The sequence below is a fragment of the Sceloporus undulatus genome, chromosome 3, assembly GCF_019175285.1.
Source record: "Sceloporus undulatus isolate JIND9_A2432 ecotype Alabama chromosome 3, SceUnd_v1.1, whole genome shotgun sequence".
NCBI lineage: Eukaryota > Metazoa > Chordata > Lepidosauria > Squamata > Phrynosomatidae > Sceloporus > Sceloporus undulatus.
Window position 1 is genome coordinate 187969177 of NC_056524.1, and position 18803 is coordinate 187987979.

Genomic DNA, 18803 nt, shown 5'->3' on the forward strand with positions numbered 1-18803 from the left:
GCAGTATTTACTTTTCTGTCCTAAATAAAGTAGATATATAACTATGTAAAGTTTAGGGAGACAGATGAATACTAATACACCAAATAATGGTAATCGCTTTAAACTGTATCATCATTATTACTATGCAATTACGACAAATTGTACAGATATGTCATGAAAAGCGTGTGTTTTAGGGGCAACTAGTCTTCATGAAAAGACAATTCTGGAAAGGTAGAATTGATTACAAAATATTTGCGGGGAGGAGGCAGGTTGAAGAGGGTTCCACAAAACTTACTAGGCTAAAAGAAAGGGGAGACACACACACACACACACACACACTCTCTCTCTCTCTCTCTCATATTTGTTTTCTAAGCCACCCTACTGGGCCCTTTTTATTAAGAAGTCAACTTTCAGAGACAATATTTAAATACAGCTCTCCTTTTGAGGGTTCCATCTTCTGAATGCCCCAGCCTGACACTGCCTTCCTCCACCAGAGAAATGCACAGCATGTTACAAAATCACCAACTCCAACAGAGCTAAGAAGGAAAAACAAATAAGCTGAAAACCAACAGGAAGTATGCCTGGGAAAGGAAAGGAGGGGTGGGCTTGAAGTAAAACCAAATACTCTTTAAGGGCACAGTTTTCCAGCCCGTTTCAAAGAGAAAATGTGGAAAACTGAGCAAAATTCGGGCATTTGGAAAAGGGGTGCTTAACAAAACCATTTCTATTTTGAAAGCAAAACAGCTGTTTAGGTAGGGGGCAACTAAACAGTAAAAGTAGGCTTGCCATAACCCGGCTGTACCCGTGTATTTCCTGTTTTGGGGCCCCCCGGGCCCCTCCCGGCATAGGTGCAGCCCAAAAACCGGGACCCCCCCGATTGCAGCCAAGTCGCTGCGGCCTGCAGGGCCTCGCTGCCCTCCTCCTCCGCCTCGGGGAGGCAGGGAGGAAGAGGAGGACAGCGAGGCCTGCCTGGGGCGGAGGAGGCGCCTCCCCGCGCGGGCGCGTCACCTTCCCCCGCCTCTTCCGCCCCCCCCCCCCCTCCTCCCCGCCCGCCCGCAGCATAGAGGCAAAGGCGGACGGAGCCAGCGGCTCTTGCGCGCGGGCGCACCACCCTCCCTGCCTCCCCGCACGGGCGCGCCACCTTCCCTCGCCTCCTCCGCTCCCTCTTCTCCTCCTCCCCGCCCGCCCGCTGCATAGAAGCAAAGGCGAACGGAGGCAGTGCCTCTTGCGCGCGGGGAGGAGGAGAAGAGGGGGCGGAGGAGGCGGGGGAAGGTGGCGCGCCCGCACGCAAGAGCCGCTGGCTCTGTCTGCTTTTGCCTCTCCGCGTGGCCACGCCACTCACCGCCTCCTCCTCCGCCCCCTCTTCTCCAGCAGGCCGCGCGGAGGAGGCGAAGCTGGAGGCGCTTGGCCTCCTGCACGCAGCCGCGCGCGACCCTCCTCCTCCACCCCGTCCGCCCCAGCCCCCAGGCAAATGGAGGAGGGGGAGAAGGAGAAGAAGGAGGAGGAGGAGGAGGAAAAGGAGGAGAGGAAGGAGTGAGTGGCCAGAGAGGCCTCAAGGTGGGGGTTTTTTGGGGTGTGTGTGTGTGTGTGCTTTTAATGCTAACAAGTCTCCCTTACTTTGACAGTGATAGTGTGGTGGTGATGATGATGATGATGATGATGATGATGATATGAGTGGGTCATCTTGAGAGGCATGCATGCACTGTTTCAGAAGCCGAGAGAGTGTGACTTTCCAAAGTGCCTTTTCTGTGCGTTTTTGGTTCTGAGGCCTGGTCAATGTAAATTGCTGTGATTTTTACAAACTCATGCGCAGTGAAGAAAAACCAAAGTCCCTTGACACACACTTCTGAGAAGTACACTTGGTGCAAGAACAGTGAAACCACCTTGACATGTTCAACATGCATAGCCATGTTAAACCATGCTAAGTGTTAAACCCAAGGGGTTTGGTTATGGAATAAGCCTCTGATGCAAGAGATTACCATGTTAAGTAAAGCCATGTGAAATGCCCAAATGTGCTGTCGTGTGTGTTTTGGAATGGAGGTCGGGGGTGTTTTGCCAGAAAGGGAAGTCCATTTCTGACATCTGTCTAGAAATAATGGCCAAATGTCCTCCATTTTGATCATGCCTAAGAAATAGGCATTTAGATCAACATTTTAAAAAAAAATCAATTTTTTCGCGTGTCCTCCATTTTAAAAAATGTGTCCTACATCTGAAAAATTTGTCCTACATTTGTCCTACATTTGTCCCGGTTTGGAGGTCCTGACTTATGGCAACCCTAGGTAAAAGGGCAAGCCTTTCTTCCCTGTAACACAGAATGAAGAGATCATCTCACCCAACCAGCAAGCCTCCTGAAATCTTTTGGGGGTTATTCAGACAGTAGGTGTAAATAATCCCTGTAGAACATGGGTTGAATCTTTTGTTTCCATGAATTTCAAATGCACCCAATTAAAGGGGGGTGTGCCAAAAAAGCTGCACAGCCATGGGCTTTTGTTTGTTTGCTTGCTTGCTTTTTAGTTTTCCTGCAAGATTTGCATTGTTGGCTGTGTGAATAACCGATGCAGATAGATCCAGGATAAACCGGGATGAAACTCTGTATGTCTTGATCTTCTTTTATATACATCCACATCATTTACTCCATCTTTATCCGCAGTGCTGACACGTACGAGCAACACAACTTGTAGAGATACGCAGAGATGCAGTTCTGATAAAATAAATAGTGTGAACAACAAATCGGGAATGTATGAATGAGATTATTCACATAGTTGTATTGCAAAACATGTAAATAACCCCTTATTCTTGAGTTCTAAATGGGGTATTAGAAAACTTGCAAACAAGCAATGGGGGTAGCTCACCTTTCTGAGCTACAGTGCTGTTGTATGGAGGCAGAAAGAGATGAGAAGCAACCTCTTCCACAAAAGTGAACTTCTCTTTCACAGTTTCACTTCCTCAGCTGTTCAACATAACAGTATGTATGAAGCAGCAATCTCATCCTCTTTTACTCACTTTTCTCCTCCCTCTGGTTGGTGGGGGTTGCGCCCAGCTGCCTCAGTCCTCCACACAACTGAGTTAATAACAAAGAAATTCCACCTCAACATTAGGAAGAACTTCCTGACAGTAAAAACTGTTTGACAGTGAAACACACTCTCTCCAAATGTGGTGGACTCTCCTTCTATAGAGGTTTTTAAACAGAGGCTAGATGGTCATCTGTTGGGGATGCTTTCATTGTGTATTTCTGCACGACAGCAAGTTGGACTGGATGCCCCTTGTGTAAGATTTTCATACCAGTGCTTACTGTGGGGTAATTGCTGATAAAACTCCAGTAAAACGTCAGGGAAGCACCCGTGTAGGAAAGCCTGATGCGCTTCTCACATGGCAGGGAATTGTCCCCTCAGCTCTAGCGTCCTTGAATCGTTCACAGAGCAGCAATTTCCTATGAATGCAAAGTTTCCCTGCCATTTGAGAAGTGCGTCAGGCTTTCACACATGCATGCTTACTTGGTGCTTTACCCGCATTTTACCAGCGCTTACCCCATGGTAAGTGCTGGTATGAAAATCTTACACAAGGGGCATCCGGTCCAACCCAAAGTGAGGTTCTTGGTAACGCATGCCAGTTGTAATGGTGTGAGGTACATGCTATGCACAACTTTAAGGGTGGTTTCTTCCAGGGCAAATGAATTGGATTTATTTGGGGAAGTGCTCCAAATTTTAAGCCACTCTGAATGTCATTTGAATATTTAAGTCCACCTCCCACTCTACTTTATGTAGCAGGGAGCCCTGGTGGCACAGTGGTTAAATGCCTGTACTGCAGCCATTCACTCAAAACCACAGGGTTGTGAGTTCAAGACCAGCAAAAGGGCCCAAGCTTGACTCAGGCTTGCATCCTTCCGAGGTCGCTAAAATGAGTACCCAGACTGTTGGGGGCAAATTAGCTTACTTGCTAATTAGCTTACTTGCTGTTCACCGCTATGATCTTTGGAATAGCGGTATATAAATAAAACAAATTATTATTATTATTATTATTATTATTAGCAGCCCACAGTCAAAAGTCTCATCTAGCATCCACTTATATATTTTTGTGACTTTACCTTTATTGCAGAAATTTGCATTTACACATATGCCTTCAAACAAGATAAGTAAGCGAGGAAATTCCTACCTCCTAACAATCTGAGCTAAAAAAGATGCAATTTGATTTAGTTGCATCCAAGAGGGCTTGAAGGGGGAAAGGGCCTGGGTCTACCGTCTCTCACCATAACCCCACCCACCCCTGCTGTACCATGGATGGAAACAAACCCACCTGTCAGGCACTGCAAACAGGGGATGGGTAACAAATTGGTGAAGGGACTGGAGCAAGAATATGTCTCCGCTTTTTACAGGTCATGAGAGTATGATATAAATATGGATTTTTATTTCTACAGACTGCCCTCCCCAGTGAAGGTGAAAAAATGCACTGAGCTCTCCAAGGGAGGCCAGATCTAGCTCCAAGGCAGTCCATAAAGGTCTGTCTTTTTGATGAAAAAATTGAGTGACATTATTGATCTGGAAGGCATAGAAATAAAATTTCAATTCAGGTAACCCTAGGCCACCATTAGTAAAGCTATATAGTGACCCAGGTCCAAAATGCACTGGAGAAATAATCCAGTTTTAGACTGCTTTAACTGTCCTGGTTCAATGCTAGGGAATCTTGGAAACTGTAGTTTTGGGGGGCATTTAGCCTTCTGTGATGTCCTGCCAGGGCTGATTGAATCTCCCGCTGCATTTTCTTTCACATTGGTTCAGGCCATAGTATGTTTAGTGTAGGAAAAGTTCTTTGTATTAGTTGTGGGAGGAGCTGTAGGATCCCCTGCATTATTTCCAGGTTTGGTTTGCCCTTTCCCAGCATGCTCTGCTGTAGCTAGAGGTTTTTAGTTTGGAGCAGTCTTTGCTGTGAGCAGGCAGAGAGCTGTCTTTTGGTGGCAAACAGACCCAGACAGCTGGAAAGGGCATTTCTTACACTTTAGCCATTTTAGTTACCAAGTTAGCCATTTTAGTTACCAGTATTTAGCCATTTTAGTTACCAACTCAGCCAAGTTAGTTACCATCAGCAAGAAAATAGAGGAATTCAGGAGCTGAAAGACCCTGCACCAGCTCCATTGAGTGAGGAGAGCAAACCGACATCAGACCCAGAAAGATGACACCCTGAAGATTGCTGAAACTGTAAAGTATCTTTTGTATAGAGCTGGGGAGGAGAAAACTCTTTATTTTTGTCCTTTAAATTAAATTCCCCCCCCTTTTGAACTTTACATTCAGCTTTAGAGCCTTTTTGGGTAAAGAGTTTGATCTCACCAGGGTACCGGCATTGCACACCCAAACCTGCCACCACCTTTAGTTGGGTGTGTCTTCACACCTTCTCTGTCAGAGAGCACTAGTGCCACAACAAACTACAGTTCCCAGTATTCCACAACATGAAGCCATGGCAGGTAAAGCAGAGTCAAACTGGATTATTTCTGTAGTGAGGAAGCAGCCCAAAAGCAGCAAACAAAGCCTTCTTTGCTGGCTCACCCATCCTTTCATGCTGGGTGGGGTGGACGACAGGTTGAGCACTATCATCCTTGCCAAAAGGCAGCAAATAATTCATCTGCAAACCTCCAGGAGACTTCAGCATATTTTTGCTTGATATCCAGCTTTTCTTCTTTTACACTGTTATTTCAAATCATGCCTTACACAAGCTGTCTGCAGTCCAACATAAAAACTTTCCCATCCATATTTTTGAACACCAGAGACAAAGCAGGGAGATGGAATTTAAATTAGAAGTGAACCTTTTTTTACAATTTTATTAACTTGGTCTATGCAATTGTAACAAAACCAACTCATAACCTTCACTAATCGGCTGCTGCCCCACTGCAGAATCAATGCAGTTTGACACTGTTTTAACTGTTATGGCTCCAACCTGTGAAATCATGGGATTCGGAGTTTGGTGAGGTATTTAGCCTGGTCTGTCAGAGAGCTCTGGTGTCTCACCAAACTATAAATCCCAGGATTCTGTAGAATGTAGCCATGGTATTTATACAAACTGAAGAGAAACCATGGTATTTAAAGTATCAAACTGTATTAATTTTTCAGCGTGGCAGTGGCCTCGAGTAATTCGCTTCAAAGCATGCTTACCAACAAATGTAGGTGAACAGGCCTGGGAGAGAGGTAGTATTGGAGGAACCATAGTGGTTTCAGCATTGGACTACAACTCCAAAGATCTGGATTCAAATCCACACTCAGCCATGGAAACCCACTGTGTGATCTTCGATGAGTCACACTCTTGTCTCAGAAAACCTTTTCATAGGTTAGTCACGCAGTTAAAGCAGTGTCAAACTGCATCAATTCTGCAGCCTGGTAGTGCTATCCACAGACTGTTTGAATGATCCAACTTACCATCTTTTCCTTTTACAAGCCTTTTCTCCCTTCTAATAAGAGAAGACAACCCTTCTTCCCCAGCCTATAAAAAGGCCTTGAACCAGGGTTCACCTGCAAGCTGAGGAAAAGCTGTTTTAAGAAGAGAAGAAAGAATGAAAGTATTGTTTGGGACCAGATTTAGGGTTAAAAATGAGGGAGGATCAGGAGGTGGAGCAAACCAGAGGAGCTGCTCTCTTAAAGGGCAAAGAAACAAGTCAGGGCATGTTTTCTGGTCAGCAGGTAGAGTCCAAGCATGCCTCCTGGATAAGAAAATTGCAAAAGTATAAACCAGCAGGAGAAGAAGAAAATGCAAAGAGTGTTTCCAAGGGATTAGAAGAGGAAGCCTAAATTATCCACATTTCTAGAATTCTCCTGAGGGGGAGGCACCTCCAGAACATACACAGACAGCCCTCCTTATGAACAAATTTTTATCCATGACTTGAAAATATTCCAAAAAAGTATAAATTTAAAATAGCAAACCTTGATTTTCCATTGTATATAAGGGACACAATTTTACTATGCCATTGTATTTAATGGGACTTGAGCATCCGTGGATTTTGTTATCCACAGGGGTTCCTGGAACCAAACCACAGCAGATAACATTGGGAAATATTGTGAGATATGGGACCCAGGTCTAAACATAAAATTCATTTATGTTTAGTATACACCTTACACACACAGCTGAAGGTCAGTTTATACACAGTATGGAACCTTTCAGACTAACTGGAAGAAAGAAGCTTGGGGCATGAGGTATCATAGACTTGATCCTAGATGTCATGCCAGCGTGGTGCGTTGGACTAGAACTCTTGGAGACCAGGGTTCAAATCCTGGCTCAGCCATGGAAACCCACTGGGTGACTTTGGGCAAGTCACACTCTCTCAGCCTCAGAGGTTGGCCACAGCAAACCCCCTCTGAAGAAAGCTGCCAAGAAAACCAAGTGATAGATTCGCCTTAGGGTTGCCATATGTAAGAAATGACTTGAAGGCACACAACAACAATGCAAAGACATCTGAGGAAGTGGACTTAAGTCTACGAAAGCTCATGCTTTCTTTCTTGCAGTTATTGTACTCTCAAAGGTGCTACAAGATCCCTTTGCATACTAAGTGCTGGAGATGCCTTTTACTATCCCCCAAATTGAGGCAACCCAAGGTCCTTCCTGCACCTTCCAGTGAATGCAGAGGGAGCTGATTTCTGAGGAAAGAGGCATATCTGCTTCCAGTTGGATAGGTGCATCCATGCATCTGAAGCTAACCGTGCAAAAGAAAACGTAGCATAAGCTTTCTACTTCCTCAGATGACAAGCCTCTAAAATAGTGCAGTGGTCCCCCAAACTGTGCTCTTTAAGGGATTTTGGACTTCAACTCCCAGAATCCCAGACTACTGGCCAACATGGCTGAGGCTTCTGGGAGATGAAGTCCAAAGTCTCTTAAAGAACACAGTTTGGGGACCACTGTTGTGGTTTGGGAATGTGACTATCCACATCACTGCACTACCCTCTTATAGTGCTGCTATTCTACTTTTAGTGCTCTGGCTGCCTCCTGTTGCATCCTGGGGCTTGTAGTTCAGTGAGGCCTAAGAGCTCTCAGGCTGAGAATTCTAAATGTCCCCCTTAAACTACAAATCCCAGAATGCAACAGGAGGCAGCCAGAGCAGTTAAAAATGGAATAACAGCACAATAAGAGTATAGTGTGAAATAATCTAGTATGACTCTGAAGACTAGGGTTCAAATCCCCACTCCAGCATAAAACCCACTGGGTGACCCTGGGCAAGTCACACTCTCTCAGCCTCAGAGGATGGCAATAGCAAACCTCCTCTGAAGAAACATGCCAAGAAAACTCTATTATAGTTTCATCTTAGGGCCCCCATAAGTCAAAAATGACTTGGAGGCCCACAACAACAACCAGCATCTGAAGCAAAGGGTGCAAAAGAAGTTCTAGTACAAACTTTTCTGAGGAACCAGATTAAGGCTGCATCCGCACTCCAGAAATAATCCAGTTTGACAATCCATAAACTGCCATGGGCTGCATCTGCAATGCAGAAATAATACAGTTTGACACGGTTTTAACTGCCCTGGCTTGATGTTATGGCATTCTGGGAAAATGTGAGCCATTTAGCTTTCTCTGTCAGGGAACTCTGGTGCCACAACAAACTACTATTCCCAGAATGCCATAGCACTGAGCCATGACAGTTAACGTGGTGTCAAGCCAGATTAATTCTGTAGTGCGGATGCAGCAAGAGCTCCGGTTTATGAAACACTGGGATGTGTAGTTTGTTGTGGCTCCAGAGATCTGTGAAAGAGAAGACTAAATATCATACAAAACTGCAAATCCCAGAATTACAAAGCACTAAGCCGTGGCAGTTAAAGTGGTGTCAAACCACATTTAATCCTGCAGTGCAGATGCAGCCTAAGCCTCCAACTTCTTTCGTGCAGTTAAGTCTCAAAGGTGCTGCAAGGGCTGCATCCACACTGCAGAAACAATGCGGTTTGAGACCCCCCCCCTTTAACTGCCACGGCTCAGTGCTATGGGACTATGGGAATTCCACAAAGCTCCCGTGCCACAACAAACTACCGTTCCCAGAATTCCATAGCACTGAGCCATGGCAGTTAAAGTGGTCTCAGACCTTATTATTTCTGCAGTGTGGATGAGTGAGTGATTGTTTTTCTCTCCCCCCCCCCCCCCATAAACCAAGAATAATACTCACGCAGGAGGAAAATGACGATTGGCCTTGTGGGGCTTGTAGTTCAGACGCTCATAGACGCTCGTCTTTTCCCAAGATGGCGGACTACAACTCCCAGCATGCTCCGCGCGTAGGCCTTTTTCCTCAAAGAGGGAATAACCAAAACACGCACACGCAATACTTTCGCTTTTCCTGTAGCTGTTTGTTGCTGTTTTGCATCTTCAAGTCATTTCTAACTTATGGGGACCCTAAGGCAAACCTCTCATGGGGTTTTCTTGGCAAGATATGTTTAGAGGAGGTTTGCCATGGCTTTCTCCTGAGGCTGAGAGAGTGTGACTTGCCCAAGGTCACCCAGTGGGTTTGGGTGAGATGGAATATATGGGAGAAGCTGCCTGCCTGAGAGTCTGATGAGGCTGCATCTGCACTGCAGAAATAATGCACTTTGATGCTGCTTTAACTCCCATGGTTCAGTGCTATGGAGCCCTGGGATTTGTAGTTTGTTGAGCTATTGTTTAGCTGTCTCTGTCAGAGAGCTCTGGGGCTACAGCAAACTACAGATCCCAGGATTCCATAGAGATGGAGCCATGACAGTTAAAGCAGTGTCAAACTGCATTAAATTCTGCAGTGTGGTAGCAGAATAAGCAATCTCTTTGTCATGTTTGATTATTTTGTATTGTGTTAACCTCTGTTGTTACCCGCCTTGATTCCCCAAAAGGGAAGAGGCCGAATATAAATAATAATAATAATTATTATTATTATTATTTTAAGACAGTTGCCTGTTCATTCTCTTCCCTTCTGTAGCATCTTAGTGCAGGGGTAGGCAACCTTTTTGAGCCGGGGGCCGGGTTGCTGTCCCTCAGACAACTGGGGGGCCGAAGCCAAAAAAATAAATAATTAAATAATTTTTTAAAAAATTAAATATATAAATAAACCAGGACAAATGTAGGACAAAATTTTCAAATGGAAGATACTTTTTTAAAAAAATGGAGGACACGCAAAAAAATTTGCTGACTTTTAAAAAAAATGTTAGTATAAATGCATGTTTCTGAGGTTTCTATAGACAATTGCCCCCCAAAGGCCCCGGCGGCAATTGGTGGCAGGACCGGGCTGGGGCCAGTCCCAAGGCCTTGCCGGGCCGCATCCGGCCCGCGGGCCGCAGGTTGCCTACCCCTGATCTTAGTGGATAAGTCCAGTGTAGACTTGAACAACTTGGTAGTAGCAAGGGGCCAACATTAAAATAGGTTAGCTTCTTTGGGCCGCAGATAGGTTTTAATTAAAGATTAATTAATATTAATTATTATCAATTAATAATGATTCATATTATTAATATTAATTCTGTCCTCTTCTGCCTGGCTCTTTCCTAAAGAAAAAGCCGAACAGCAGAGGAGCATTGCAAGTACAGTCACCCCTCCTTTCTCATCTTGAATATTCATGGGGGGGTGACCTTTGTTATTTTCAATGGGGTGCATCCCCATGCATGCTCGCAGGCATGCACCCCATTCAGGCCTATGGGGTTTGAATATAGACAGCTGAATAGCATTGCAAATACAGTGCGCCCGCGCCATACGCAGGCGCGCCATACGCAGACTTAAGTGTATGCGCTCAAGCCGCAGCGCGCGCGCGGGGCAGAAGGGGCGGTGCATCCCATTCAATTGAATGGGCGCACGCGCCCATTGCGCCCCGCGCGCACCCGCGCCGCCGCGCACGAGCCCCATTGTTTCCAATGGGACTCGAGCATAGGCGGAATTCGCCTTACGCGGCGGGATCCGGAACAGATCCCCCGCGTAAGGCGAGGACGCACTGTACAGTCCTCTCCTTTCTCGCAGACTTGAGGTCCGCCATCTTAAATATTCACTGCATCATATGGACACAGTGCCAGAGGAGCATCATGGCGCCACACACCATGTGGAGTGGTATATGGCATCAGGGTGCCCTGGAGGGGCAGAGTCAGGTGTCCATTGTGAGGATGCTACGCCTTGTCTCTGCCCCCATGCCTGCCTTAATAGCCAGTGTGTACAGGGCCTTGAATCAAACATTGTTCAGAATGGTGATTGTAGCCAAGAAATAAGACTAGGAATAGGAAGGTCAGTGATAAAAGAACTAAACAAGACCCTAAAGAGCAAAGATATTCTACTAAGCAAGAAATTTAGAATCATACAAGCCACTGTGTTCCCTATTACCATGTGTGGATGTGAGAGCTGGACAGTTAAGAAAGCAGATAAGGGAGAGAGAGAAATAATTTCATATGTGGTGCTGGAGAAAAATGCTGAGGATACTGTGAACAGACAGCCAAAAAGACAAACAAATGGGTCTTAGAGCAGATCAAGCCTGAAGTCTCCCTGGAAGCTAAGATGATTAAACTGAATCTCTTATACTTTGGCCACATCATGAGAAGGCATTACTTATTGGAAAAGACAATGGAGTTTATCACATGGGAGGAATATCTCTTAATTTCAAATGAAAAGAAAGTGGGGCCAGAATGCATTCACGTGTATTCACTAGTTCAGCAAATTTACGTGAATCCAAATTGCATTCGAACTGACTTCCCATTGCCCAAAAATAGCTTGCCATTGCCCGAAATTGTGTGTGGTAGTCTATCATGCAATAACGTGAAACCCCATGATTGCGTTCAGACTGACTTCTCATTGCCCGAAATTGCATGTGGTAGTCTATCATGCAATAACGTCAAACCCCATGATTACGTTCGGATTGCCATTGGATTATACTTCCAATTTCCCTTGTCTGATAAACTCCAATAATGCTAGGGATGTAGAAAGAGAGGAAAGCCACATGCTAGATAGATGGACTCTATTAAGGAGGTCACAGGTATGAGTTTGCAGGAACTAAGAACATTGGAGGACTGACTCGTAGGTGGTTAACAACAACAAAGCACAATTTCTGTTCTTTACCAAAAAGGCAGGAGAAGGGAAGGAGCCAATCTGAGGTGCAGGCAGGAAGATGGGCACATTCGGCCTTAAAAGCATTGCTTCTTAACATTAACAGGGCTGCATTAGGCATACTAGCCCATCGATTTCAGTAGTTTTTGTGTGCCTATCACAATAGGTTTGGGCTGTGAGTTTGTTAGATTATTATCAGTGTGCACACACATGGGAGTGGGTAGAGCTTTGCCGAGGACTATCTATATTTTAACCTGATGATTAATTCACTCAGTACAGGAGATTTAATTTTTGCTACAATTGAAAATAATGACAAGCGTAATTTTTGCTGAATGTAAAAAGGCATGTTAATCTTGGCTTCATTAAAAAACACTGAGTTAGTAAATCAATGTTTCAAATCAATAATTAAAACTCCAGGTAGTTTGTACCAATTAGTTTTGAAATTTAGCAAATAATTTGAATCACTGAATAGTAAAGCGCGCACTATCCATTTAATGATAAATATGTAAAATGTAGTGCATTTCCAGGTAACTGCAAAGAAACACTTTGTATAAAGCCTGTCCTAAATAAACTTATTTTTAGATAACGTGTGCAGATTTGATACTCTTTGCGCCTATTCAGAAGAAACTTTCATGAAAAGCTGCTGTTTGACTGATACATAAGTATATAAATTAACAATGTGAACAATGCTCAGGTTCATGCAGTCAGTGTAGTCAAACAGTATTGTGGAGAAATAGTACAAAATCCTCTTTTCACCACACAAATAGCATCTGGTTCTACATAAACACTTAAAATGCATGGAGGCACAGTTTAAATTATTTCTTCCTCTCCTAATCATGAGTAATTAGGACATGGTTTACAGTCACTAAATGTTATGAAAGGGAGGCGCTCAAACTGGTTCATGATCACATCATTTCTGAATTTATGAAGTAACACAATGTATATTTTAGAATGGCACCCTCTATATCAAAGTGTTAAAAACACAGTGACAAGAGGCCCACAGAAAGTTGGTAATTCTGCATTTAAGGGGTGGAAAAGAAAGACCAAAGAAGAAGAAAGACCAAAGAAGAAGTTTATTTTATTTCATTAGTTTATTGAATTCACACCCTGCCTTTCTCCCAAGGGTGGGATCCAAGGTGACATACAAGTGAGATGGTGTCACTCAGATGCAATGGTTAGAAGTTCTGATGAAAGCAACTTAGTACTCCCTATTTACATTTTCAAAATAAGTTATAAACTTGATCTATTTCTAATTTTGTATCTCACCTTTTATCTGTGGAAAACAGAGCAGCATTTTATCCTGATAACAATTCTGTTAGACTGAAAGGTAGTTTGCATGTATGGGCAGGGATCTGAGGTCTGGCTTTCCTACAATGAAACTAGACACCACCTACTACATCCTAGTACATTGGTGGGAGAATCACATCCTCAGGAGCCTTCAGGCAGCATTTGTATCCATTTTAAACCTGGTAGGGGTTACAGAACTTAAAATAGTCTTTTTCTTCATTGTCCCCCCCCCCAAAAAAAAAACTGGACATGAGCATCAACTAGAGATCTGTGAGGAAATTTATGCCAGTGGTGGAAATAGGGTTACCATCCCTGAGGACCTCCAAACTGGGGGAAATGTAGGACAAGGTTTAAAAATGTAGGACCTTTTTTAAATTTCCTGGCCGGGAAATTTTTTTTAAAAAAAGGTCCTACATTTTAAAACCTTGTCCTCCTTCCCGGCTTGGGAGGAAGCCTGGGCCTCCTCTTAGGCCGGGAAGGGGCACGGGGGCTGCCCAGCATCGCAGCCATCGCTGTGGTGGCAAGTGGCCTCCTCCTCCTCCCAGGCCCCAGCGAGGCCTTGGAGGAATCCGTGGTTGCGGAGCCGCCCCCAAGGCCTCACTGGGGGAGATCCCGGGGGCGGGGCCAAACCGGGGTGGGGCGGGACCATGCGGACCCACCCCAAACCGGGAAAGTCCCGCCCCCAGGCAGGATATGGCAGCCCTAGGTGGAAACAGACTCCCTTGATATAGCATGACAGCCTGCTGAGTATCTTCAAGGCCTTGCAAGAGTTTTGGCCTCCATTGTGTGAGCAAGAACAATTTGTGCATAAGTGTTTCTCGATTTGTCCCCTTTTTGAAGTTAAGCATACGCACGCATGCGTGCGCGCACACACACACACACACACAATGTATTTTATATGTATTATCTTACTAGACAGGCCCCTTCCCCACCACCACTCCCTTCTCCTTCTGTGTCATGTCTTTTTAGATTGTAAGCCTGAGGGCAGGGAACCGTCCAATTAAAAAGATTGTATGTACAGCGCTGTGTAAATTTACAGCACTTTATAAATAAAGAATAATAATAATAATAATAATAATACTGTGAGCAAAAAGTCTGATTGTTCACAAAGATGGATGCAACCTATTCAACGCTTTTTTTTTAATGATGCAGGTGAAAAGGCAACCACTATAGTTTGCAAGTTTATATATTTACAGACATGCAGAAAAATCAATCTTGCATGTGTGTAAACTCACTCAGAGATTGACAGGGAAAAACTCACCATCTCATAGCAATGAGCATTTTCATACACAAGGATGAACCAATTCATGATTTGCATCCCCACAATCCAATTACAGGCTTGGAAAAAATGGAGAGGTATAGCCCATGGGAGTCCACAGGGTATCAAAATGGGGTGAATGTGACCACAATATTTTCTAAGCACTCCGTCTTAGATTCCAAAGAACTGCTTTACATCTAAATAGACAAGCAAAACCCTGCAATTTAATTTTAAAACAAAAACAGTAGCAATACAATCGGTAAGTTGTTTTAGAGAGGACTTAAATCTGAGTGCCCAGTTATAGTCCTGTACTGAGACCACAACCATGACAGTAACAGGCCTTAATGGACACTGTGGTGGTTATTGTTGCAAGAATAATTTTTAAAAGACTTTTTTTCCTTTTTCACTTCCCACTTTACTTTTAGCACCACCCATGTCTGGAATGTGTCCCATGAGACCATTTTAGATCTGGAATTTGACCCCAAATGGTTCCCCACTTCTTCAGAGTTACCACATATCCTCCTTTTCCAGGACATATCCTATATTTCAGCTTTCTGTCCAGGAGAAATTCCAAAATTTCCTCCATTTTGAGCATGACTGAGAAACATGAATTTATATCTATATTAGGGGGGGGAGGGTGTTAGCTTTTATTTTGTAATACCCTACATTTTACAGTGTATTATCCTCCTTTGTGGTTGTGGCATATGGTCACCCTGCACCTCTTTCTCACTGGTATTGACATGGTTCCATATGAAGCCAGGATATTAGAGAACTGTGAAACTTTTTCCTTTGGTCGAAGAGGAGATTTAGATGATTTTCCCTAGAAGCAATCTACTTGCTTCAAGAGAAATATGTTTTAGGAAACAGAGGGAAGCCTTCAGGAGTAGTTGTAAAAACAATTGAAGTGATACTAAGGGCGCAAACACATGGGCAGGATACAACTGGCCATTCCTGTTGTATTCTGCCTGCAGATCCAGCTTGTTCCTGCTCCGGCACTTAACTGGTCCAGTATGGCGACAGGCAGGTATTCTGATGCTAACCTGCCAATGTGCTGTGAAGTCAGCAATGAGTATGCACCCATCACCACCACCGTTGTTCTTCGTGCAGGCTCCTGCCACAACCCGTAAAGGTGGAAATGGTGGCACCTGGCTTCACCCATGTGGCCAAGTGCCTCCTTCTGACACAAAGGCTGCAACTGCAGCCCACTAGTAAAATGGTGGCAGTGGCAGGTAAAATGGTGTGTGTCTGTCTGCACTACTAGCTATCACTGCAGAACTTCTGAGAAACAATGTCGCAAACAACTGGTTATTTGAAAGTGGGCCAAGGGCCAGTTGGACTGGATCTGCCAAAATGGCATCTGATCTACCTGTTCCCAGCCTGGGGCTGTTGGCCTGCTTCATCGGAACAGGATGATGCCAAGCCTGGGGGTAAACAAGCCTTTTGGCCTGTGTGTACAGCCCCTACGTGACTCTGAAGAAAATGTCAGTAGTTCCACTGGGCTACACTGGGTCTGTTAATCTAAATTTACTGCATAATCCTACCATGTTTTCTCAGAAGAAAGCTTTGGTGTTTCAGCAGGATTTAGTCCTTATTTGTCCATTTGTATGCTTAGGATTGTATCAAACCATTATTACTTGTAAGGGAAAGATACAGTGGTCCCTTTTTTTTAACCAAGGGAAATTATATTGATCATGTAGTAGCTGATACATTTTCCAATCTAATTCTGCATAGTTATTCACAATACCTGCCCCCTCTCATCAACGAAATATTTCCAGCCTTTTCCCAGTTTTGGTTTATAGGTTGTGTTCTTTCCATTTTTATTCATTGTATTGATTAAGCTAGTGACATTACACTGAATGGGAGATTAATTAGGTAATTTTTATTTCCTTCAGAAAATGTCCAAAAATAGTAAATAAACAGGCAAAATAAAGAAATAAACAATACCAATACAGAAACAAATATATTTGTTCATTTTGCCTGGATAATGGAAGCTGTGGAAAGCTAACAATGAGCCCTTCACTCGGTTGATGGCAGGCAGAGGGGGGAACCATTCTGTGAAATTGGCTTGTTCTCGCTGATTTTTTTATTTATTTTGGGGACAAGATTTATCAGGTATTCCATCAACAGACCATGGATACACAGCATATCTTTCTTCACTCTGAGCAGGAAAAGCTCACTTTATTGAGTCCTGCAAGTTTTGCTATCAATATTCCTCTTTCAGGCCTGTCTTTCACACTGAGAGCCATTTCTCAGTTTATGATTGTGCACAGACTTCATCCCAAAAGGAATGATGACACTGGCCCCGGTCCAGCTTTAGGCTGCAATCCTGAACACATTTACTCAAGAGTGGATTCTGTCGAACTCAGTGGAATTTACCTCTGAGTAGACAAGGCTGTCAGCTGTGTTTTGATATGTGTGACTAGTGGGTTCAGATTGAGATGCACGTCAGGTGCATCTGTCATCTTGAATGGAGATTAAATGTGCTTTATAGTGTATTGTCCTATCTAAGAATACCGGTATATCAAAACTGCAAAGTTTGATACCATTTTAACTGTCGTAGTTCAGTCCTATGTAATCCTACAATTTTAGTTTCGCACAGTACTAGAAAGGTCTATCCCATTGCAGCAGTTTGCAGTGGTGGAAAATTACCTCACCAAACTACAAATCTTAGCATTCCATAGACTGTTGAGAGTTGCATCAAACTGTGTTATCACTGCATAGTGTAGAAGCACTCCAGCTATGTAACACTTTCAGTAGTGCAGGCAGCTCTTTTGTGGTGGACTGCATTGGCAAACATTCCAGCGCAGCAACACTAAAAGGATCGACTTGCCAAGTCACTCTTCTCACATAGCAGTGAAGCCAGGTAGCAGTTTCTGTTATACCTCTCAGACAAAAATGCCAAAAAACATGATGCACCAGACTGATGAGACAGCTAAGATGTACCAGCCTCTTTTAATGTTATAAAATTATCAGGATACAACATTAAAAATTAAAATAAAACGTCTGAAAAAGGCTGTGCATCTAGTTCCCAGGTGATCATCTCAGTACAGAAACAAATAAAGGAAAAAGTATCATTATAATTTTGAATGTGTATTTTGGCATACAGTAGATACAGTGATCAAGAAATTAGATGTTACTGTAAGCCAGGGTTATGTTTTTCACTCTCAGGATGCCCTTGGTAATTTTCTGACAAGGTTAATCATGCTTCTTTGTATGCATATTTACTGAAGAGGAAAGCTCACTAAAGGTAAATAGGCCTATGGAATACAATTGTGCAAAAACATTTTCCAGGTGAATTCTCTTAATGTTATAGTGGATTAAAAAAAGGGGGCCTTTTAGCTCCTTTAAAGAGAACCCCATTAATTCATCCATATGTGTAATTTCAAGAAATTATAAAAGTATACAGTATCTATATTCCAGAGTATTGCTGGGCTGAAAGAAGGAGAGAAGGCTTCCATTATTTTGTTGAGGAAGAACCATACAGTGTGGCATGTAGGAAGATAAGTAAAATTGTTGTTATCTTACGCTCTGCACTGGGCCTTTTTATATCAGACTTAATTGTTTTTCACACTTCTGTATTTTAAATACCAACTGCCACTGGTTATTTATTATTAACACTAGAATTTAGAATTCACTTAGCATAAGAGAGCTCAAAATACAAAACAGCCATTTCCCCCAAGTTCAGGAGCACATTTGGCATAATATTCCCCACAGCACTAAGCTTACTTCCTTATGAGAACAAAGACTGGGATTGATGCCAGCAGATTCCAGGTTGGTATTAAATAGAAACTCTTAACAAAGAGATGGATATTAAAGGAGGTTGATTTTAGATTTACTTCTTTTTCTTTTTTTCTTTTTTTTCTCTTTTTGGTAAAAAATAAATTCCTTGCTGAAGTTAATTCCAAAGATTAAACTGAGCATACTTATGATTTCCTGTTCCTGAAAACACCACCTTTTGTGACACACTCCTGCATTTATCATGGGTTGCCTGCCACCGGTATATAGAATAGCTGTGGAAAGCAGCAAAATAAAGAGGAGGGAAATGTATTAGTGGTGGGGTTAAAATTCAGTTTAGAATGATTTATTTTCAAACTGTATCAATCATCTCTTCATCATTGAGAGGTTTAAGATTTAAAAAAGGAATAGAATCTGGTGCCTCACAAAATGATGTTGGGGTGGAGTGCCAGTAGCCCTAAGTAGCATAGATAATGGTAAGAGTAAATGGAAGCTCCAGTGCAACCCTATGTGGAGGGCTACGCATTCTCCATCCCTGTGTTAGACC

General features: G+C 43.4%; 1 protein-coding gene across 5 annotated transcripts in view; it reads right to left on the reverse strand.

Moving 5' to 3' along the window:
• The window catches only part of MGMT (O-6-methylguanine-DNA methyltransferase), a 258236-nt gene extending 249044 nt beyond the window's left edge, over positions 1 to 9192 (reverse strand). Inside the window, exon 1 of one of the 5 annotated variants that reach the window (XM_042459837.1) lies at positions 9104 to 9192. Coding sequence is in view for 4 of the 5 variants with exons in the window: in XM_042459834.1 (XP_042315768.1) it covers positions 6120 to 6185 (66 nt within the window). In the remaining variant the exon portion in view is untranslated. Of the gene's footprint in view, positions 1 to 6119; positions 6250 to 6380; positions 6529 to 9103 lie in introns of those variants that run through there. The other 4 variants (XM_042459838.1, XM_042459835.1, XM_042459834.1 and 1 more) reach the window with 4 other exon arrangements.
• Positions 9193 to 18803: the final 9611 nt, after the last annotated feature.